We start from the raw sequence: 23,891 nt of genomic DNA, 5'->3' as shown, positions 1-23,891 counted from the left end.
CGGTCATCTGACTGAGAAGACACTAAATTCCATGCTAAGTTCCATCTTTTTCCCACTTTTTTCTCCAAGACTGCCTAGCACTCGGTTTATAATCAGTCAGTGTAGAATGAATGTAGTTGGTGGACCTAACTATCCACCCCACTCTTGCTGGCCTAGCTCTGGTTGGGCCCAGTTCTGAAAACAAATATTATTTTATAACACACACACACACACACACACACACACACACACACACACACACACACACAGAGCATGACTTTAAACTTTGAACTTGAATAGACCACAAGCTGGTGATGGCTACATTTCATCTGGTTTGTTGGTGTTTAGTTTTTAAAGAGTTGCAAAATAAACAGGAGCACGATGTTCTGTAAAGAGCCGCCTGTAACACCAGGGTCTTATCATTGTAATTGTTAACATTTCAAATCTATCTTAACTTTTAAAGCTATTTTACATCCATGTTTAAATGGGCTACAAAATGCTAGTTTGTTCAACAGACCAGTTCTTTAAGGGCTGATTTCACTCCCACACTAGCTTAGGATGTTGTATAAGTATTAGCTTCCAACTAAGGGACTTGGAACTTGATTTATACATAAAGGTTTGGATGACTTAGACATGTCTTTTATTTCAGAGATTTGGGATTTCACTTGAAAAATAAAAGTTATTTTGAATACAAGATTTAAATCTAACATTTTTATAATTTCAGGCCAATTTACAGTATAATTGCTAATTAAAAGCCGTCCATTTATGATTTGTTTATGTTTCTACCTTTTGGGTTTGTAGCTTATGTTCCACTTTTTTCACTGTGGTGTCTCACAGCTTGGATAAGCATGTAATCACTGTGACGTATATTACTCTTCTTTTTGACATTTTGACAATATGACATGGTAGTCTTTAGTAGTAGTTGTAATAGATTTGTTGTTTATTCAAATGCCCATTTCTTGAAGACTCATGAGAAATATCAAACTTTTTCTATACAATCGAATGTGTATTATATAATAGTTTGCATTCTGCAAATACACTAGGTGTAAAAAGTGGGATGAGGTAAACAGTGTATGGCAAATGAAATCCTGGTCAATATATCAGATGAAATCCTGAAAATATTTACTAGATTAAAAAAACCTAATAAGTGACAAAAGCTTGACATATGATTTTTTTTATTATTTTTAAGCTATTTGTAGTATATTTATCCAGATTGGTCCCATCTGATTAGATATTTATTACTCAAATGAATGTGGATTTCCCAGTGTGCGATGGAGAGAATATCTGTGTATGAATGGTGGCCATCTCTTGAGAGTTTTTTTTTTGTTATCATTTTAAATGGTTTAAACAAGCTTTGTTATAACTGTATATTTTAGGGCTGTAACAGCTAGTCAATAAACTAAAAGTCAATAATAAAAATAGCACTGAATATTTTATCAGGTAGTTGGCCTGTGAAGTGAGGCATGCTGTGATGTGCTATATCACTTGACATACACTAAACATTTGATGGCCCATGAAACAGGCTTTTTGTATTCTGTGCTTTATTTTGAGTTGTCCAACATTGCAATACATTATCTTGTGCTTTTTTGTCCAAAGTCATTAGTTTGTTTGACAATGCAGGAGGTTGAAAAATAACATGGTCTCAAATGAATGATTAGAGATTAATGATTAAATGATGATTTCAAATAAATGCTTCTCAGGAAGCATCTGAACTGTACTGTATACATCTGCTCTGCATAACTAGACCAGAAGCTCAGCTTTTCTGATCATTAAAACCTCTCCACCAAATATCTCTCACTGATGTAAAGCGGATCAAGGCGTACTCATGTTGGGGTTGTGCTAGGGTGTAGGTGGAAGCAGGCAGAATTTTATTTTATTAAGCTCCAGGCTTGCTTTTATTTAGTACATGTTTTTCAGTGCACAAGTTTCAGCAAAGCAACATAATAGTTAATGGGTCTGTCCCAGATTTGCAGCTTTTGCTCCATCTGGTTCAAGTTCACACCCCTTGGCGTGTGTGATAAGTAATGACACAAGTGAGAATCAACCCGCGTTGCATGCCGGTTTGACCCGTCACCTCTCCTCACCAGGAAGCGCTATGGAAAGAAGGCAAGCTGGTGGTGGCAGAGAGATATATTTGGATTGGAAACCTTGGGTCCTGGCATTCATGTTGATGTTACATTGTCATGACAACATGCACAATAATATAACTGTAGATCTCAAAATAATGGTTATGACTCCTGTCTTCCTTTTAACAAGGAGGATTTCTATGTAGGAGTCATTTTTGGTTGCATGTGCATGTACTATATTCACATATTACTAATTCACGAACAAGCTTAAATTTGTTACCTGTATGTTTTTCAACTGAGATGTAGTTCTGGCTCATGGGTCTCTTTAGCAGCAATGTTGTTAGAGATATCAGTGTTTGAAGGCTTAAAAATTGTTTGCTACTTTAACTTCTCAATTCTTCTTGCATGTGAAGGTTATAGACGCACGGTGAGAACAAATTTTATCAGCTTAATAATTAACTTAGTTGTTCAGTTGTTCAGTGTATCTATATCACTTGTAAACCATCAAAGGTTGTGTTTGAGAACATTGATGTAGACTTTGCTTTATCTGAGTATTGGTTCTCTAGGTTACTAGGTTACTTTGCATTTCTGGCAGCACATACAGTCTCTTCCTCTGCTATGCTTACAATCACTGGGTACCTTATCTGAAATGCATTGGTTATAAAGGTCTCATAAGAGATATCCCTCTTACATAAACCAGATTTGTCACTTAATTAAAAGGATCTATGTCTTAAGGGTGAATATATTATGTCATTGAGTGGATAGCAGCCTACTTTCCTTTGCTTTTCACTTGCTTCAGTCTAGGACCGTATATACTGTTTAATTATATATTTATATATCATTTTTTATTTTTTGTTAAGCTCTAGAGTCTGTTGTGTGAGAAGATTCCAGGAGATCAGCAGTTTGCAAAATACTCAAAACAATCCATTTTGCACCAACATCCATGCCATGGTGAAAGTCAGAGATTAAATCTTTCAGCATTTTCACCATTCTGATATTTAATGTGAACAATAACTAAAGCTCTTGACGTGTATCTGAATTATTTTATGGATTGTGCTACTGCAACATGATTGTCTAGAATATCTTTATTTGTTGCAGCAGTAGGATTTCCCTTCACAATCTCAACACCTTTGGGATGAATTTTAAAGCTGACTGCACACCAGACCTCTTTGGCTGATATCAGTGCCCAAACTAATGTGCTCTTGTGGTCTACATTCACACTCCAACATCTAGTGGATGGCATTTCAGAAGAGTGGAGGCATTACGCATTAATTTAATTGTAATTAAATTTAAAAAATTGTAAATATAAGGTCTGTTTTTAATATTTGGATGCAAATTCTTTACAATGATTCAGCGACTAATAAAAGTCTGGAACCTCTGGATATCACAGAACATGTGACATTTCCTCCTTTAAGATGCTTTTCCAGGCTTTTACTGCAGCTGCCTTCAGTTGTTGCTTATTAATGGGTCCTTGTTCCTTCAGTTTTAACTGAAAAGTGAAAGTATACTGAGGTCAAGTAACTTTGCCATTTGTGAACATTTAATGTATTTGACCCAGGAGGCTCTTGGGTTGCTTTCGTGATATGTTATGTTTCATTTTCCACCTGTACTGTGAAACATCGTCCTTTGCACCATTTGGCTGAATCTAAACAAAAAGCATAGCTCTATACACTTTACAAATTATCCTGCTACTTCTATCAGCAGTTACATCATCAATGAACACCACTCAACCAGTTCCATGTCCAGGGTTAAAAGTGTTATACAAATAAAACTGAATTGAGTTGAACTGAATAACACCGCCTGAACCAGGTTTGACAGACAATGTGCATCATGAGCCCTTTCTTTCCCTCTCCATACTCTCCTCCACCCATCATTAATTTTGCCTATATCCGAAATTTGTACATATCAAAGTCTAATCTGATCTTTTTGTTCTTGAGTGCTAACAGTAGTTTGCACCACTGCATTCTATATGCCTCTACATTGATGAGGTAGTCTTTGGATTGTACTTTGACAGTGGTACACCTGCCACCTCTAGTGTTCTTGTTTTGCCTAGATCAGGGGTCAGCAACCCGCGGCTCCAGAGCCGCAAGTGGCTCTTTCATCCCTCTGCTGCGGCTCCCTGTAGATTTGGAAAATAAATATTTAAATGAAATTTATTTTATTTTAGTTAGTTAGTTTTTTTAAAAAATGTAATTCTAAATTCTAAGATTATGATACTCTTGTGACATTAAAATAAACCGTGTTTACTTTTTTTGACAATCAAAATATGCGTCATAACTGCCGCCTTGTGAAATCCGACACACAGAAGCAGACACATTTTTGGTTTGGTGCAGCGGGCAAGTTAAAATTTTGATGTCATGAATAAGAAGAGGATTCAATTAGACATTGAACATTTTATTTGAAAGTAACCTTCAACCCAGCGTCTTTTTTGTTAAGGTTAGTTCAAATTGTTCAAAATATTTTTGTTTGCCGGCATAAATAAAATTTTGTTTACTCAGTAGCAGTTCATTGATTTCATAAATGCAACACACTTCAGTTTTTTCTATACTTTCCATAAAGGGAAAAAAACATATATATATGCAGTGTTATCTTCATTTTAGATGTCAAAGGGGTTTTGTGGCTCCCTGTGTATTTTTTCTGTGGGAAACGGGTCCAAATGGCTCTTTGAGTGTTTAAAGTTGCCGACCCCTGGCCTAGATGTTGTGAAGGAGTCTTTTTCACTAAGGAAAGACCTTTGCATCATTCAGTTTAGTTTTCTTCCGTGGTCTTCCAGGCCTTTTGGTGTTGTTGAGCTAAAATGCATTCCTTCTTTTTAGGAATGTACCAAATTGTTCATTTGGCCACTCCTAAATTTTATGCTATCTTTCAGTTAGATCTTGTTTGAGCCTGAGAAAATGTACCGGACATGTGAAAAGATGGTTTTAATATTTTAAAAATTTTTTATATTTTCTTGATAAAGTCCTTGAATGCACATAGGTGAAATTAGAATTGTGTCACAGTTCAAATATTTATGGACTCAACTGTATTTGCAAATGAACTTCAGACTGAATGTTATACCTCGAAAGGAGAGAATGTGGCACAGTGTGGCAGGACAGCAGAGACTTTGGGAGGTAAAACACCAGATCAGTCTTGTCTGATAACCTATAGAACCTGTGAAAAAGCCTAGAGCAAGGCTAAAGGGCAAGGGATACAGCTACAGAGGCTAGACCACATGGTTTATCACCTTTGAAGGCCCAGATAGAGGTTTTGTTTGAGCAAAGCTGATGGAACCCCTAGACTCTTGACCATAGCTAAGCTAAACTGAGCTTTGATGATCTGTGAGCTTCTCTTTTAAGAAGAGCACCAGACAGATGCTGCCCTTTAAGATTATGCTTTTAACCTAGGTCCTTGTAGGGATTTGATTATTCTTTTCTTATCTGTACAGCTCAGGTATAATGTGTTCTTTTTTGTAGCCTCTTTAATGCTGAATGCATCTGAAGTGGGAAAAAAAAATCGTAATCTGTGTCTATAACACAGGAGCAACATTCTTTTTCTGCAGATAAAGCACTGACCAGAGTACATTTTCTCATCAGTAATGCAAATTAAATAAAGATTGGCGTTTGCTGTTTGCCTTCATAATTCACCTTAGCCATGAACGAATAAAACAAAGTGGAGGAGAATTACTTGTGACATGCTATCTGTATCTGTATGCAGTCACATGATGTACAAGAGAATGTCAAAGGAATATTGGAAATGAATTATATTTGATTCAGTATGTAAGACATCTGGTACTCACACACTAGTAAGATTTTGCTTTAGCAAGCTTGAAGCATGATGCTTCTCTAAAAGGCTGAACCTTTGTAAGCCCACTCTTGCCACATCCTACCCACCTTGTGGCTGCTTCTTATTCGATTACATGTAAATCTGTACTAGCGGTTGAGAAGAAAAATGAGAACTACAGAAAAGCTTTTCAGGTTTGACATAAACCAGGTTTTACCACATTTGTTTGTTTAGGTTATGTTTCAAATGTCTAGAAACAAGACATAGACATAGACTTGGATTTTCTTTTCTGTGTTTTATCACCAATGAGGGAAAAAGATTCGGCTATATTCCACAGGAACATAAAAGTAATCTGGTTATTTGTTCATGTACAAGAAGTGGCTAGCATCCTACTGTTCAAGAATATTTATTGCTCTTGTGAATTTACCAACAATATCAGTCAAAACAAACATGCTTACTTCATGCAATAAAACCTTTGAAATGTATTAAAGGTCATGATGTAGCAGGATTCATATGGTCCCAGCGGGTTCCTTGAATAGGCTTTTGTATCATGGACAGTTCTCTATGCTTCCAATTTTCTGTCACTTATGTTTCTTGTATGCTTCTTTGTGTTTTCTCTCAAAGGTTACCCAGGCCTAATTTAATTCCATTGGGTCATAATACCATTGAGACAATGGGGTAATATTTTTAATCACAGCACAAATGCAGAAGCCTGCCTCCATGTCTGAAGACGCAATCTCAAAAAAGTATCTATTTTCCTCTCTGGAGAGCCAGGACGAGGCCTCTGGCTGCAGTTCAATGGCAACGCTTCATCGAATTAGCAGTTTTGCAGAGACAGGAGATCTTGGACTGGCCTCAGAGGGCAGTGACAGCAGCAGTCAGGACCCTTCTGCCTCACCCCATAGTGACGATAAGATGCCACACTCCATGCATGAGGATGTGGAGATGAAGAGCAGTGGTTCCAGTGGAAGTGGCACTGAATCGCAAGGAAATGAGTCACATGGCAACGAGTCACACGGAAACTCATCAAACGGGAACGAATCAACCGGAAGTTCCAATGGGAATAGCAAGGATTCAGCACTTTTGGAATCATCAGGGAGCAACAAGAGGTAATACCATCAACTATTTAATAGTGCATGTAATTTTAAGGTTTTAAGTCTACCCAAAGTTTACTAAGTTCAATATCAAATTTTAGGAATTTGTGGACACCCAAACGTCATTCCAAAACTAATGGACTTTATTTTAGCAAAGGCATTTTGGAGCTCATTATAGAGTTTTGCAACCGAGGATAGATGACAAAGTTTGGCACTCCTATCTGTATATTATAGTGATCTAGTGTTGTCCAGCTGAGCTGTATTTGCTCCTAGATCTAGAATTGTACTCTCCAACAACATCACATTGTGGTGACTAGTGCCATTTTAGCAGTTTGAAAGAAATGTAATGAACATGCTAGATAGTATGATGTGAATTGTCACAGATGACCCAGTCTACCACCACCCTCTATGGAGATCACTTTGGTGGTAGCTGTAGAGACTGAACAGTAATTAGAAGGAGTAGAGTAAAAGGTAATTCTGTTGTTTATTTTTGCAAAGAATTACAAGCTTATATGATAAGTCATTTAAATAGTATACTGTAGCTGTGTTTCTGTCAGGGTGTTCTTTCTGGACAATTAAAGTATGTATTGATATTCCTATTGATACAGTTTTTTATGTTTTTTTTAATCCAGCATTTTAAATACTACATATTAGACTGCTTGGGGTAGTCACATAACAAGAGTGTTTGTTTCCCTTCCCATCCTCCCTAATACAATTAAATCAGCACACAAACCAAATGTCTATTTTTGCTGAAAAATAGACATTTGGTTTGTGTGCTGATTTAATTGAGTGATTGGAATTGTGATTGGAATTGTACACTGGACGCATTTACTTTCCAGAGCCTTAAATGCCCAGCAGTGGGAGTTTGGTGGTTCTAGGATATAAACTCTCATCCTCCCAGGCAGAGTGTACAAGAATAGAGAGCTTTTTTAAGCACTGAAGTTTCCATTGGTGCTGCTGTGTACGTCAGCAACCATGACACCAGGTTAATTAAATTTATTAAGAAAACAGTTAAATTGGGTTAACTTACCTTACTCACACAGCATGCTGAATAAACTAGTATCGATTTGACAGCGCAGACCAACAACACAAAAGGGGTCATGATGCAACCTTCCACCTTGGCTTACTAACAGAATAAGAAAGACCTGACCATCATTTAAGGCATCTAACGTTATCTTTAGACAGATGAGCAATAGAGTTTTGAGAAATCTGTTGTGTCATACCAAAAAAACAGAAGATAGATAGAAGCTAGTCACCTCCTAGTTGTTCTAATATGCATTATTATAACTTTTACTCATAAAAGGCTTATAAACCACCAATACCAACAACTCAGTCCATACTCATTCTAATGAGACCCTGAAGAGCTTTACAGTGTTATAATGAAATTTTCAATTCATGAAAGGACGATAAACAAAGAATCTGACCAGAGGCGTATGCAGCATTACAAATGATCATTTTATTTATGTCAGGTCTGATAGTGATATTTGTAAAAGGAGAGAAGGAGCTTATTTGTGTCTAATGATAGAAAAAACATATCAACATCCTTTCTAATTTCTCAGCATTTGTTGCTTCTCTGTGTCCAGCAGAATACATTTTATTCCCACGCACTTAGAGAGGTATTTCCATGCCAACGTGGCCTTTGCGTATATACATGGGTGTAATTTATTCATGGCCCATTTTCAGTGTTATCGTCTCAAGCCTTTTAACCATTATATTTTGATTCCATTTTCTATTTTTCTCTGCTTCCTGTTTATCAATACTTTATACTCCATTTTTGACATTATTTCAGCTGTTTCTGTGGGAATTTCTTGATGACATATTGATTACATCTGACTGACCATGAAAATTCATCAAAATTGATGACAGGACAAGAAGAATACTTATCAGGGCAGCTGTCAAAAGACCTACACCAACATTAAAGTAGCTGCTGGAATATCTGAAGTATTTTTCAGTCCCTGCTCAAGACAACAGTCTGTTATATACTTCACATATCCAGGCTGGGTAGGGTGAGTGGAGTGTAGCCCAAGCCCACATAGATTTTGGCAAAACATACATGTAATTCAATTCAAAATGTGATATAGTTTGATAAGACCAAGATAGAACATTTTTGTTATAATTTTACACGAAACTTTCTATGCAAAAACAAGTCAGCACCCAGAGACCTCCATAACCATCATGCTATGGGTCTGCTTCTCTTAAGCTGTGACTGGGGCTCTATTCATGGCAGAGAGCATCCTGGATAACTCTAAATACTGTACTTTTGCACAAAGTCTGTAGGCCTCTGGTTGGATAAAGCTGAGGACAAAGAAAAATTCTGAACAGATAACAACCTCAAGACCCAAATCAAAGTAAACAAAAGAAGAAGATTAAAAGAAGGTCAATATTTTGAAATTCATAGAAAGTCATAGAACCATTGAAAACCAGTCAAATGACTTTGAAGAGGCTGTGCACATTTTTGCAGGTCAGTTGAATAGAATTACCAAAACAAGACTCTTACCCAAAGAGGCTGACTTCTGTATGATATTTATAAAATAACAACAAAACAATATGCTATACTTTAAGTGTTTAATAAATAATTGACTATTAATATTTGCTATACACAGTTTTTTTGTATTGCAATGCAGTATGTTAACTTAGCGGCAAAAGACACAAATTAGGGAACTCTATAAACATAACTATAGAATTCTATAAACATAAGCTGTTTTATTGGTTTAAAACCTTTATAGGAAAGGGATTTGCTCTAAAATTCCTAAACGGGATATATAAAGAATCCTATCTGAGATGCATTTAACAATGTACAACCAATGCCTATTTCTGTTGCATTTCTATTTTAGTCAGTATATTTAGCTCATCTGCTTGGATATCCTATTTGTGAACATGCTTTCTATTCCAAGCTCCTTTGGGAGCTATTTATAAAGTCTCTGTTTAATCTTTGAAGAGCCTTAATGTCAACTGCACCTGGACAGGTGCTCTGTTTAGTACTTACAGCCCTAAGCTAATAGGACAAAACAGTGGCCTGGATACGTGCATATTTATACATTCTGTAATCTCTCTTGATCTATCTTTGAGGAGCCTAAATTTCACTTGCACCTGGATGATTACTCGTAGTAATTACTGCACTATGCTGAAAGAAAGCTGAAAAAACAGCAGTGGCCAGCACACACACACACACACACACACACACACACACACACACACACACACACACACACACACACAGAGTTTTGGAAATACATCCCCTCCAAAAACCGGATGAGAATTTTAGCTTTTATTTCCTGATATTTCCCTCTATATGTAAAATGTCATATTTTATTTGAACTCCCACATTGTAAATGATCGAAAACTATTAGAACATATGACTGACACATTGTTATGTTTATGCTCTGTTGTGAGTCGAATACCTATAAATGTCTACTCTTGGCTGCGAGGAGTGAGTTTTATCTATGAAGACTGCATTTGTTGTTTAAAAGAAAAAACAAAGCAACTAACTGCTTATGGAACCAAGTAAGCCAGTCTGAAGCTGGGAAAAGAGGGAAAATTGATCAGAGCCATTGTACAAGCAGTCTTTATAAAATAAACGCATAAGAATTGTCCTTGCAGTTCCAATATTTTCGGAAGGGACAGTATAGAAATTATTCAGATCATATTGCATGTATGGTATGTGGGTTTACATGGTTAACAGTTTCCTGAATTACATAATAGATAATGGTGAAAAGGAGAAATGAGCAAATAGAACAGCTCAGTGAGTTCCTACTTTGTGGCTTTAGGGGTCATTAAAGAACACCAAAAGTTACAGGTTAACCCTTGTACAGAAAAAAAGGAAGAAATGCATGGCATGTTAGGGGTGGTAATTGTATACTTGAGAGAGGTACAAATTGAGAAGGCAGCATGACCATATAAGAAGTGTTTACTTCTTTACTAGCTTTACTTTTGCCACCCCCTTAATGTAGCACAGAAAAGTTGAACAAGGTTATCACCATGCTTATAATGAAACCCCACTTCTAAACATTCACATTTACCTTTGAGATAAATTGCTGATCTTTGCAATTTTGCAGAAGCAGGAAACCTACAATGCTTGACATAGCACAAAGCCATAATTGTGAAAGCAGCAGGCAGAGGAAATTGAAATACAAGAGATGGGAATATCTAATTACCTGAATATAGAATGCCTTGATTAAACCATGACAGAGCATTTGGGGTACATTGTTAGGTTCTCTGGTTCATTTGCTGAAACTTTTTGATGCATCTGCAGCATACTGTGGCAATGATTTATGGATTCCTCCTCTACAGTGGCAGGAACCCAAAAGCTCTTTTGGCTCATTTGGTGCTCTCTATAGTAATACATGTAATACATGTTTCAGCAGCTTTTGTGGGGAATAAATATCATGGCACCACACCTTTTTATGATTAAAATACTGGAGGAGGGGGCACGGTGGCTTAGTGATTAGCAGGTTTGCCTCACACCTCCAGGGTTGGGGTTCCGCCTCCGCCTTGTGTGTGTGGAGTTTGCATTTTCTCCCTGTGTCTCGGGGGTTTCCTCCGGGTACTCCGGTTTCCTCCCCCGGTCCAAAGACATGCATGGTAGGTTGATTGGCATCTCTGGAAAATTGTCCGTAGTGTGATTGCATGAGTGAATGAGAGTGCCCTGCAATGGGTTGGCACTCTGTCCAGGGTGTATCCTGCCTTGATGCCCAATGACGCCTGAGATAGTGACCCGTCACCCGAGGTAGTTCGGATAAAGCGGTAGAAAATGAATGAATGAATGAATGAAATACTGGAGGGCCGTTGAAGGCAAAAAAAAAATCCGTTGACGTAGAAAGCATTTACATAAAAAAAAAGATATCTAATCTTAAATCTAATGAAATATGCCATGACAGATCTTTTTCCAACCTATCGTTGGCTATTAGTTGTTATTTAAAAGAAATTGTTTCAGCTTAATAATGAACAGTTCTAGTTTTCTTGCTGTTCTTATCAGGGGTAGTTATTCAGAATTGTTTCATTTTATTTTGCTTGCAGCTCCAACTCTCACAGTCCTTCACCTCCCAGCAGCTCCAATGCCTTCAGTCTTCTGAGTGCAAGTTCTGAACAGGACAACCCTTCCACTAGTGGATGCAGGTTTGTCAACACTTGTATTTAATTGCAGTACATATAGCACTTACATTCTGGGATTAATACATGTATACACCAGAAAAGACGCTTGCCTGTTGGTGGCTCCCCCCACTATGTGCATGTTCTGTACATTTGCAGTAGTGAAGAGTCTGCCAAGGCAAAAACACAGAAGGAGCTGATAAAAACTCTAAAAGAGCTGAAGCTTCATTTGCCAGCAGATAAAAGGAACAAGGGCAGCAAGTCCACCACTCTGAACACCCTTAAGTATGCTCTTCGCTGTGTCAAACAGGTTGAAGGTGAGTAGAGCTCTTCAATATTGCACCTTTTTGAAGTCCAATTTTACTTGTTTATTACTTTGAAAATGAAATTGAAGCCTCTGAAGATTTCTCTTGAAGTTCTCTATTATTCTCATTGGGCAGGTGGCCAAGGTCACCAATATTTATGTTTGGAAAATGCATATTCAGAGTTCAAAATGCAGCTCAGGTGTAGAAGTGTCTGAGACTGTGTTTTATAGCATCAAGCCTTAAAACGCAAACACTTGATTTAAGTCTAAAACAATAGGGGGACAGAAAATATTGACTGATAAAGTATATAGATCTAAGAATAAATATATATACTGTATATGGTAATGGTAAGTATAAATGTGCAATAATAATGATATTTGGCCAAGTGTTTGTGTATACTTCACACCATTAAACCCATGTGTGCTTTTGAACATCACATTCAACATTTACTGGCCCCTTTTGCTTGTAAGAATTGCTAATAAGGTTTGGACCCCTTATTTCATTGAAGGGAAATTGTAAAGCTGCAGCATACAAAGACATCCTATATTTAGTTCAATTACATTTCATTTGTATAGTGCTATTGTGACAATCAATATTGTCACAATACAGCTTGAAAGAAATATACAAATTCAGGATATAAGTTTGTGGTAATTGCAGTCCAAAGCCAACTTCATGTTTTCCAAGTGGTACTATCCACAGCAATGCCACGTATCTCTAGGATGTCCATCTGGGGTCTGTAGCAGTGAGCAGTCTCCAAGTGTTGAGAATAGGGCATCAAGATGGATCGTAAAGTATATTGCCAAATTATTGCTAGGTTAATGGCGGGAGGCTTAATTTTATGAAATGTATTAATGAAATTATTATTATTAATAAATATGTAAATATATCAATATTATCACACTTATGTATTTGATATCGGCCTCAAATTCTTTTCATTTATTTACATACCAAAACATGAATTTTATTTTATCAATACTAATTGTTAAGTAAAAACTCTGCTCAAAAGTGTTTCAATTTTGATTACTGCTGTGACTTTTATTTCAGCTAATGAAGAGTACTACCAGTTGCTTATGATCAATGACAGCCAGCCATCTGGCCTGGATGTATCCTCATATACGATAGAAGAGATTGACAGCATCACGTCAGAATACACGCTGAAAAATACAGTAAGCTCCACATGTTGATCCTGCTGCTGAAAAAAAAATTATTATAAGTTACTTGTATATATTGTGTCATTTGTTAAGAACAATATGACAATGGTTAGTGAAATCTTAAATCATCAGCTCACTGAGGGCTGTATTCAAAATGCAACAGAAAGTCAAAGTAAAAATTTTCATTTACAGGCTGATCCAACTTGCATGAATTTGATTATGGCAACTCGTATCGTAAATCAGTAGCCTGTATGGCCCCCACCTTCCTGTATACACTCTCGATAACGTCTGGGTATGCTCCTGATGAGATGGCGTCCTGGAAAATCTCCCTAAATACCAGTCCTGCCGGGTTTGTTGCTCTTCTACAGCCCTGTCCATATCTCCTCGTGTAACGGCCCGTGTACGTGCCATCCTGGAGACACTTGACTATCTGTGCAACCTGAATGGTACAAATAGTGACAAGAACGCTAATACAACACAAATCTAGAGACAAATCAGCTAGGGAGGATAAGTAGAGGACAAATGTCTTTGGCAAAATATGCAAAATCATTCCCTTTTTTGGCTTGTCTTGCTGTTTCCTCTCCAGTCCACCTGTTGTCACTTTCATTTGTACTGAAGCAGGTAAAAGTGATCCATAATCACTTACAATTCCTAACTGGACAGATTGATATCGCTGAAGTTTAACTGACTTGGGAGTTATATTGTGACGATTAAGTCTTCCCTTAATTTATTTTTAACAGTTTATATTTAAACTTATATTTATCATGCTGGGAAATATTTTAATTGTAGCTAGTCATGTTTATTTTATAATGTACAGCATAGACCCTATTTTGTGCTGCAGAAAAATGAAGTAGTATTAGAAATTACTCACCCTAAATAAGCTGTGCGAGATAAAATGTGCCATCCACGATTAGTCATCTGAAAGTTTTATGGTAAAATAGCTTATAATAGACAACACAGAGAAGTTAGACTAATTTTTTGTTTTTCTAAAATTTTTAATTTTTTTTATTTTTCATTTATTTATTTGCTGTTGGATTAAAAAAAAAAAAAAGGAAACTTATTGAAACCAGTAAATCACAATATGCATGAATTTGCCGGAAAATAGAAAAACATAACTTAGAGACACTGCTACTGTATGATTAGTTTATTCTCTGCCCTACCTGAGCCATTCATTAGACCAAATTTGTTATATGAACTTTTTTAATCATATTAAAGTGTAATTACCGTGTCATTTATTTCGATTCTTGATTTTTGAGTGTTTAAATGTCCTGGCTAATAATGACACCTAACATTGTTTATGTGTAGGACATCTTTGCAGTGGCAGTATCTCTGATCACGGGAAAGATTGTATACATCTCAGATCAGGCAGCATCCATTCTCAACTGTAAGCGACACGTGTTCAAGAATGCCAAGTTTGTGGAGTTTTTAACACCGCAGGACGTCAGCGTGTTCTACAGCTTCACCACACCATACAGGCTGCCATCTTGGAGCATGTGTACAGGAGCTGGTATGACATGCATATCTTATCCACAGTGTAGATTGCTGCTGCCAGGGCTGCCAACAGCACCCTCACGAAACACACTATCCCACATGATTGCTGATGAATTCACTGAGATTTCCAGAGTGAGTGCGTCATTCTCTCCTGATTCAGTCTACAGAAAACTCTTCTTGTGCCATGGAGTCATTTTTAGAACAGGGAGGCGGAGAGCCAAAGATTAAAAAGCTCAAGTCTGGAGCAGGAATCTCTTTATTGGTTTAGAATGCAACTTGTGTGTGCAATTCACTTTAGTTACTGAAAATAGCAAGATAATTTTAACATAGCTTATCAATGTGTTCCAGGTCACAGCCTGAACAGGATAAAACAAATATTTGTGATTTATTTTAACAGATGGAAACCACATGATGGACAGATGGTGGCTGATGTGACCCTTAAAATAAGTTTTTATCATCATTATAGCATTGTAGCTTTTTTTTAAAACAAACTTTACTTGAACTGTATTAGAACTATGAAGCCAACACAGTGAAGCAGTTATGTGGCCATTTAATAACAAAAAAGACAAACCGTGACTTAAAAAACTTGCATGTATTCAGTTCACACAACAGAGTGTGCTGTTATTGAAAAATAATCAGTGACAAAGCAGTGTGATGCCAATACCACCCAAAGTTGATTTTTTTTTTCCAAAAGACCTCATGCCCCTAATTGTTTTGTTTATCTTATAAATATTTATAAGATAATAATATCTATCTTATTTAGTAATTAGTTCCTTTATATTACACTAGAGCAGCTATAATTCATATTATGTTAATTCTCTGTTTTTCTTTGATTATGACGCATCCATCATACAAGACCCTGTGAATGAGCTTCTACAGAAACGGCGCCATAATGACATAAGAACATTAATAGAAACATGCAATTTGAATTACAGCTTGCACTACTGTGAGAGCTGTGGCGTGAAAGAAAGATTACACACCTTCGTTTCAATAAGATTCAAGAATTCAGCAGCTCTGTGGTATAATGGGTTTCAAACAGCAGCAGTCAGGTTTACATCACTGTAATAACAAACATCTCTGTTTTCCTCCTCACCTTCTTCAGAATCTTCACCTTCTGACTGCATGCAGGAAAAGTCATTCTTCTGCCGCATCAGGTGTGTAAAAGTGTATACTTATATGTATGCATCTGGATGCTTGTCCTTCTGTGTATGTCTTCAGGTCCTCATTGTTTGTACCTTCATACACAAGCAAATGTTTTCCATTCGTTTTGCTGTAGAGAGATAAGTGCAGTTTGGATTTACAGTTTGTGAGCAAAGTTCAATGTGACAAATGAAATACTGTGACAGTATTTGACCAGCTTTGTACAGACAGGGAGGAGAAGCTGATTTCCTGCTTTTTAAGTTATCCAGCTCATATCTATAATGATGGAAGAAAATTACAGCTTGTCCACATACTGTATGAAACAGCTCACCGAGTGATACATTGATAAAGACATTCCTATGAAGCTACGAAGGTGGCTGGTAGATCGCTTTCATACTCACTGCTAATCTACAGTTAACACACCTTGATAAATAGAATATCACTGAGCTGAGAGTTTATCATTTATATAATGCACCCATGTTTGCAGACAGTGAAGTGCAAAATATTTATCATTTAGACAGCCTTAAAGTTACTGAAGGCTGGATGTTATATATATGTTTGTGTGTGTCCACTCACAGATTAAAGGTGACCACAAATTAAAATTGTTCACTTTATATATGTCTGTATTGATCAAAACCTGTCCACCTGTGTTGTAGTGGAGGTAAAGAGAGTGAAGGAGACCTGCAGTACTACCCATTCCGTATGACTCCTTACCTAATGAAGGTGCAGGATACAGCGCACACTGAAGACCAGTTCTGCTGCCTTCTGCTGGCTGAAAGAGTGCATTCTGGCTATGAAGGTCACTATTCAGTTTTTCAAACACTCAACAAACATCCAGGTCTCAATAATGTAAGATAATCAAAAGTGCTTTGGGATTTTTTTAAGGTTCATGACTAAGAGCCCCATCTGTAAAAAAAAAAATACATTATTAATTGATGTAACATAATATACTTGTTTGTACTGGTACAGACCTCATTTATTAATCCTTTCCTTAAAGTTGTGTGCCAAAGTTTACAAATCAAGCTGAAAATCTCCGGTGAATTTGCAAATCGGGAGTTTTGGAAAATGCCGATGTAATTTGCTCTCAGATGTGTATATTGTTGAATAACCCATAAATTACAAAGTAATACACACAATGCACAGCTTTCTTCTGTTGACACCCACAATAATCCATAATAGTAAACAACAAAAATCCATTATTTCCACAGTACGCAGTTGATCATGGACACCAACCACATTACGGTGAACATGCATTTTTTCTCAAAGCAAAGCCTCTTAGCAACTGCCAGTCTCCCTTTTTACACAATTAATGTTTAATTAAATATTTCAGTTTGAAAGACGTGACACGGTTTTTATTAAATGTGTTTAAATTAAATGAATTAGCTATTGAAACTTGAAAGCATAATCTGCAATTAGTCATCTTGCTTTGAAGCTAGGTCTTCTTCTGTGTAAATTGAGCACGAGCAGGTTGTTTTGTTGTTCAGAAAAAATTTTTTTATGAAATTATTCAGACTTCAGGGAAAAAGAAATTCATGTGTAAATGCTAGTAAAGATGATTTGCAAATAAATTTGTTTGTAACCAGTTTGATTAATGAGACCCGATATCAACACAACACAAATCATGATCACAAAACGGTATTAGGATTGCAAGAATGATGTGGACAGAAAAGGAGCAAACAGTAATTCTCCAAACTTCTCTCATATCTGATTTAGCTCACTGTTATTTTTGTCAACAAACATATTAATCTGTGACAATTGTTACCTTCAAGTCGTTTATTTGAATTCACATAGGCTATGTCTAACTCTTTTTTTTCCCCAATTTATTTCACAATGTTTTTTATTTACTGTATTGGGAAAAGAAAATAATTGCTCACTGATTCAGACCTTAAGCAGCGTTGTCACATAATACCCCAAATCTGCTGCCTCATAAACACGAGTGTGTAAGGATGACTTCCTTTACTTAAAAGCAGAATCATTAGGTATTTTTGCACGAGAAGTATAATAGAAAGACTAGCCTATGCCTACGACTACATCATGCCAAATGGCTTTGAATAATGGAAATGCGTCATTGTAGGTTATTGCTAGTATTATAATCTTTTCATGTTTACTTCACAGCTCCAAGGATCCCTACGGATAAACGCATCTTCACCACTACACACACACCAAGCTGTCTGTTTCAGGATGTCGATGAAAGGTCAGGATGTTTTTATGTTTATCTGTTTTGTCTTCTAAATTACGTAATTACATAAGGTGAAAGAAACTAGTTTGAAACTAATCTAGTCACAGGGGCTGCAAACAAGTGATTTTTGTGCCGGTCCCAAGCCCGGATAAATAGAGAGGGTTGTGTCAGGAAGGGCATCTGGCGTAATTTAAACATGTGAGTTACAAAAAGGCTTTCAGTCCCTTCTTGTTTGCTTTGGTGATGGACAGGTTGACAGATGAAGACAGACAGGAATCTGTGTGAAAGTAGGGAGCAAGTGGGGGAACATCTAGAAAGGTGGAGGTCTGCACTGGAAAGAAGAGGAATGAAAGTCAGTTGTAGTAAGTCAGAATACATGTGTTAAAGTAGAAAGGATGAAAGTAGAAGAGCAGGGTTACAGGGGGCTGAGGTCAAGAAGGTGAAGGAGTTTAAGTATTTGGGGTCAACCGTCTAGTGAGACGGAGAGTGTGGAAAAATGGTGAAGAGGTGAAGAAAAGTGTCAGGAGTGTTGTGTGACAGAAGAGTATCAGCAAGAATCAAAGGAAAGGTGTACAAGGCAGTAGTGAGAGCAGCTATGCTGTATGGGTTAGAGACTGTAGCAGTGAGGACAAGACATGAGGCAGAGATGGAAGTAGCAGAGATGAGGATGTTGAGGTTCTCTTTAAGAGTGATAAGTATAGACAGGATTAGGAACGAGTACATCAGAGGGACAGCTCAGGTTGGCTTTTATGGGGACAAGGTAAGAGAGGCTAGATTGAGATGGTTTGGACATGTACAGAGGAGGGAGATAGTTATATTGGTAGAAGGATGTTGGAGATGGAGCTGCCAGGTAAGAGGTCAAGAGGAAGACCAAAGAGGAGATATATGGATGTATTAAATGAGGACATGAAGTTAATTGGTGCGAGAGTAGAGGATCCCGAGGTGGAAACAGATGATTCACTGTGGCATCCATGAAGGGGAAAAGCTGAAAGTAGAAGAAAAAGAAGAAAGGAAACTAATTTGGAAAGAAAATACAGTAGTTAAATCTACTGTGCCCTGGTTATCTTGGCCCCAAGCACACAACACAAGTTTATTTTTTAACAGCTAAGAAATTATGTCTTTAATTATTAGAAAATATTGATAGTAGATTCAGACTTTTGAGCAACAGGGTGCTCTTTTCAACCCTGTGATTTTATCTTTTCATCTTCTAAAAGTTATGTCTCTCTTGGTTAGAACACATGAATAACTTGTGTTTGAATCCTGCACATTCTTCAATACAATACTCAAGTGAATTAGTGAATTATCATTTTGTTTGTATCTCAGAGCTGTCCCATTGCTTGGATATCTACCACAAGACCTGATTGGGACATCAGTACTTCTACACCTGCACCCGAATGATAGGCCACTGATGCTCAGCATTCACAGGAAGAGTAAGTGTCACACCATTAGTTTATACTGCTTAACCCCTATTCTGGCTGGATTAGTTTTACATGCGGAAGTCTGGAAAATTTAATTATTACTAATTTATCTCTTTAATATATACTAATATATCTCTTTAATATATCTTTAATTAAAGGGAATGTAAAGTGTTTAAAAGTCTGAGACTGAAATACTTAAAATGCCTGTAATGCTTCAGGCATGCAGTCTTTGAATAAGTGCAGTAATAGAGAAAAGCAATAGAAAATAAATTTACTTGAATTTAGTAAGTTCTTAGTAAGTGCTTAGTATGTGATAATATTAAACATATTTAGCTAATTTATTTTAAAGATCTGAGGTGTACATTGTATGCATGAAAAATCATAAAGACACTTTCTGTTTTTATAATTTGTACATAAACTTTTATCCTGTCCGGATAGTACTTAGAACTATTTTAACATAAGGTCAGAATATTTGCCAGTGCCTCTAAAAGTTTTTCTAACCCTAATCCTTTACAGTATGGCAACATGGTAAATCAGACATTTTCCTGTAGTCTTGCAGTACGCTGGTCAGCCATTTGACCACTCCTCCATCCGGTTTTGTGCTCGAAATGGAGAGTACATCACCATAGACACCAGCTGGTCCAGCTTCGTCAACCCCTGGAGCCGTAAAGTGTCCTTTGTCATCGCACGACACAAAGTCCGAATGTGAGTGTGGGATATTCTTCATGTACTAAAGCTAACCAGAGTTTGATTTGAAAATATTTGACCTTGTCTGGTATCCTTATCTGGTCCCAATTACATTTACATTTCAATTACAAAGACCTGCATGTTCATATATGTGCATGTGTGTGAGCAAGTGCATACATGTGTGTGTGTGTGTGTGTGCACTGGTGCACTGGACCACAAAGTAAAAAAACATGAGTACTTTGCCAAATTTTACAAAAAAAAAATAAATAAAAAAAAAAATAAAAAAAAATAAAAAGACTGACAATATAAGTGAGAAGATATTAATCCTGGCCTATAGGTTCTAAAGTTCTTGAAGCATATGTAATGCAAAATGTAGTCATTGTGTAATGTTTCTCATGTTTTCACTCAGCTAAATGTATTACATTTCTATTAAATTCATTTCCTCAGATAAATAAAGTATGGTGAAAGAAAAAATAGGTTTGACTGGTTTGTTTTTTTTCCAGGGGTCCAGTAAATGAGGATGTGTTTGCTGCTCCAGTTACAGCTGAGGGGAAGGCAATGGACTCGGATATCCTGGATATCACCGAACAGATTCACCGACTCCTGGTTCAGGTCAGACAGAACAGAAAGAAAACAGAAACAAGCTTCTGTGCCCAGCACAGGTTATTGCCTACAGTAATCATTCTTTCTTGACCTGCTAAATAAGTTCTGGCAATCATAAAATGTAATGATAAATTACACATAGTGTCTAATTTTGAAATTATACTGTTGCAGGGAAATGGGAGTACAAATTCTGACAGCATGCAAGTTATATATAGATACAAGTAATATATAGATGAAATAAAATACACACACACAATTATGTTTTACAATTGCTTATTGCTGTCCGATAAGGTTACTGCGGTGATCTCTGAAATCATTCTGTGCCAGAGATTGTATTGTTTTTGGGTCTGGTCATGTAATTTATTTAGTGAGTTTTACATGAGACATAAATGAGACAGTCACGTCTGTGTGTGTGTGTGTGTGTGTGTGTGTGTGTAGCCAGTACATAATAATGGCTCAAGCAGCTATGGAAACCTGGGCAGTACCGATCATTTGGTGAGTGTGGCCTCATCCACTGACAGCAATGGTAATGGAGCCCACCCACGTGCAGACGATGAAGAGGGTCAAGCCAAACCTGTAAGTCACAATAATTGATGTACTTTATTGCAAATTTTTTTTTGGACACCTGATTATATGGGTCTTCCCCAACTGTTGCCAAAAATATGGAAATACACAATTGTCTTGTATGTACAGTATCTCACAGAAGTGAGTACATCCCTCACATTTTTGTAAATATTTTATTATATCTTTTCATGTGACAACACTGAAGAAATTTAACTTTTCTATATTGTAAAGTAGTGAGTGTACAATTTGTATAGCAGTGTAAATTTGCTGTCTCCTCAAAATACCTCAACACACAGCTGTTAATGTCTAAACCACTGGCCACAAAAGTGAGTACACCACTAAGTGAAAATGTCCAAATGTCTACTACTTCAAAATACATTAACACAAGATATACAATGCGTGCATCTCTAGAATTTTTATAGTTCTGCCACTATAACATATTTCCATGATTTTTAATATCGACCAAATGATGGGGATGAAGCTACAAGCTACTGTACGTTTAAAAGAATCTTCAGTCAACATCTCATATTCACATACATATAAGTGACATTCCAAACAGTCCCCTGCCATATGGCATGGTCATCACATTGAATATTAAATGATGGATCAAACATCCTACTATTCAGCGTTACTTCAGACAAAAAAAATTGGTAATATGTCGCAATTGCAAATTTTCTTATATTTAAATAGGGACCTAAAAATCATGTAGCATTTTGACCATTAAATATTTTAAATATTTAAAAATTCTAAAACTTCCTGTTTATTTCTAATTAGTAAGCCCAGAATTCCAGTGTTAGATTGCATGTATTATAAAATATATTATACTTTTTTATTACATACACTTCATATACAGTTAACAAATATGGGTTTGGCTCAGAGAAATTTTGTTTTGTACTGCAGACAGCCACTAGAGGACATCATAGACATTTTACACTTTACACTTTACATTGCAACTGCTTCCATGTTTGGTCACCATATGCTGCATATGGTCTATAGTGCAGCCTTCTTTCCCCTCATGTTTATTGGGTTTCTTTTCACAGAGAACATTTCATGAGATCTGTAAAGGCGTTCATATGCAGAAGAATCAGGGACAGCAATTTAAAAAGAGTCCAGGCAGTAAGTAAAAATATGCCTCTGCTACTGGGCTTAAATGTAGTGTTTATGTTTAGATGTTTCTACAAATGTAAAAAAGAGTCATTGTAATTGTAACTGCCCTACATCACTCACCCTTTCTCCAGCAGGACTGCCCCAGAAGAGTCCGGTAGTTCGGCCCAAAGACTCAGCATACCCAGTAAACTGGAAAGAGGGTGAGGAGGAGCAGCAGGCCACCTTACAGGAAGAACTCGCATTAAAAGACCAGACTGTCTACTCATACCAGCAGATCAGCTGCCTAGACAGTGTAATTAGGTACAGTGTCATAATAAGCTGTTTTTACTAAACCAAAGAATATTACAAGCAATAAGAATTTGATATATTATAAAAGTATAATTGTTTTGTTTCACTTTTACATGTTGCATTTTAGTTTTTAGTAAAGTTCATTTGCTGATTATTCTATTGTGGCCTGTTTAATGTTTAATTTCAGTCTAATTGTCTAGCTCAGCTTTCCCCAATTTATTTATTTATTTATTTATTTTTACAAAACAATCACAACTTTCAGAACATATCTATTGCAAATACTATTCATCTAAACTATAACATTAAGCTATAACTATACAGTATTATATCTATCTATTAACTATACAGTAATATTTTGGCTGTTGGATCTATATAGGTTTTTCCTATCCCTGCCACTAGGTGGTGGAGTTATGATGTTTTCATTTTGTCCATCCGAATAAGTTTAAGGGGTTAGGTTTTTTTTATGTTTTCCTTCCTTTTTAAAGTATATCTATTATATACACATTTTTTCCTTCATTTTTAAAGTATATTGCATGTTTTTACTCCTGGGTGTCCTATGAGCCCACTTTGAGACCTGGTCTGTTTACATTCACATCTTTTAAAACACTATTTATGGTTTGGAAGTGACATTTTCTCTTGTTAAAGACTCCTTAACCTGTATACCTGTATTTAACATTCTCTGACCTTGACCTGGATGGAACAGTATCTCTATATCTTGTGCCCTGATTCTCTCACTTTCAATCACTGTTTCTCTCTGTGTGTGTTTCTTCCTCTCCATTTTTTTCACTATTTTTCTTTCTTTTTTTTTTTTGCAGGTATTTAGAGAGCTGCAATGTGCCTATTACAGTGAAACGTAAATGCCAGTCTTCTTCCAACACCACTTCCTCTAACTCAGACGAGGACAAACAGAAGGCATCTGAAAGCTCTCTGCAGGTGGCTGAAGGTAGAAAAACATGCACTTCAAACCACTTA

The 23,891-nt window shown here is 36.6% G+C and overlaps 1 protein-coding gene across 6 annotated transcripts in view; it reads left to right on the top strand.

Annotated features, from left to right (window-relative positions):
* per2 (period circadian clock 2) overlaps nucleotides 1–23,891 on the top strand; it is a 41,878-nt gene that overhangs the window by 8,155 nt on the left and 9,832 nt on the right. For 2 of the 6 annotated variants that reach the window (XM_060871477.1, XM_060871466.1), the window contains exons 2-17: nucleotides 6,429–6,913; nucleotides 11,915–12,013; nucleotides 12,146–12,303; nucleotides 13,336–13,457; nucleotides 14,748–14,949; nucleotides 16,036–16,087; nucleotides 16,730–16,922; nucleotides 17,282–17,315; nucleotides 18,189–18,267; nucleotides 19,576–19,682; nucleotides 20,222–20,375; nucleotides 20,861–20,969; nucleotides 21,399–21,536; nucleotides 22,565–22,640; nucleotides 22,763–22,931; nucleotides 23,735–23,862. In XM_060871477.1, the coding sequence (XP_060727460.1) occupies nucleotides 6,507–6,913; nucleotides 11,915–12,013; nucleotides 12,146–12,303; nucleotides 13,336–13,457; nucleotides 14,748–14,949; nucleotides 16,036–16,087; nucleotides 16,730–16,922; nucleotides 17,282–17,315; nucleotides 18,189–18,267; nucleotides 19,576–19,682; nucleotides 20,222–20,375; nucleotides 20,861–20,969; nucleotides 21,399–21,536; nucleotides 22,565–22,640; nucleotides 22,763–22,931; nucleotides 23,735–23,862 (2,227 nt within the window). In that variant the 5' untranslated portion in view covers nucleotides 6,429–6,506. Of the gene's footprint in view, nucleotides 1–6,428; nucleotides 6,914–11,914; nucleotides 12,014–12,145; nucleotides 12,304–13,335; nucleotides 13,458–13,687; nucleotides 13,889–14,747; nucleotides 14,950–16,035; nucleotides 16,088–16,729; nucleotides 16,923–17,281; nucleotides 17,316–18,188; nucleotides 18,268–19,575; nucleotides 19,683–20,221; nucleotides 20,376–20,860; nucleotides 20,970–21,398; nucleotides 21,537–22,564; nucleotides 22,641–22,762; nucleotides 22,932–23,734; nucleotides 23,863–23,891 lie in introns of those variants that run through there. The other 4 variants (XM_060871472.1, XM_060871489.1, XM_060871484.1 and 1 more) reach the window with 4 other exon arrangements.

This window comes from Tachysurus vachellii, chromosome 1 (genome assembly GCF_030014155.1).
Source record: "Tachysurus vachellii isolate PV-2020 chromosome 1, HZAU_Pvac_v1, whole genome shotgun sequence".
NCBI lineage: Eukaryota > Metazoa > Chordata > Actinopteri > Siluriformes > Bagridae > Tachysurus > Tachysurus vachellii.
Note: the sequence above shows the minus strand (reverse complement) of the source record. Positions and strands in the feature narration are given on the sequence as shown.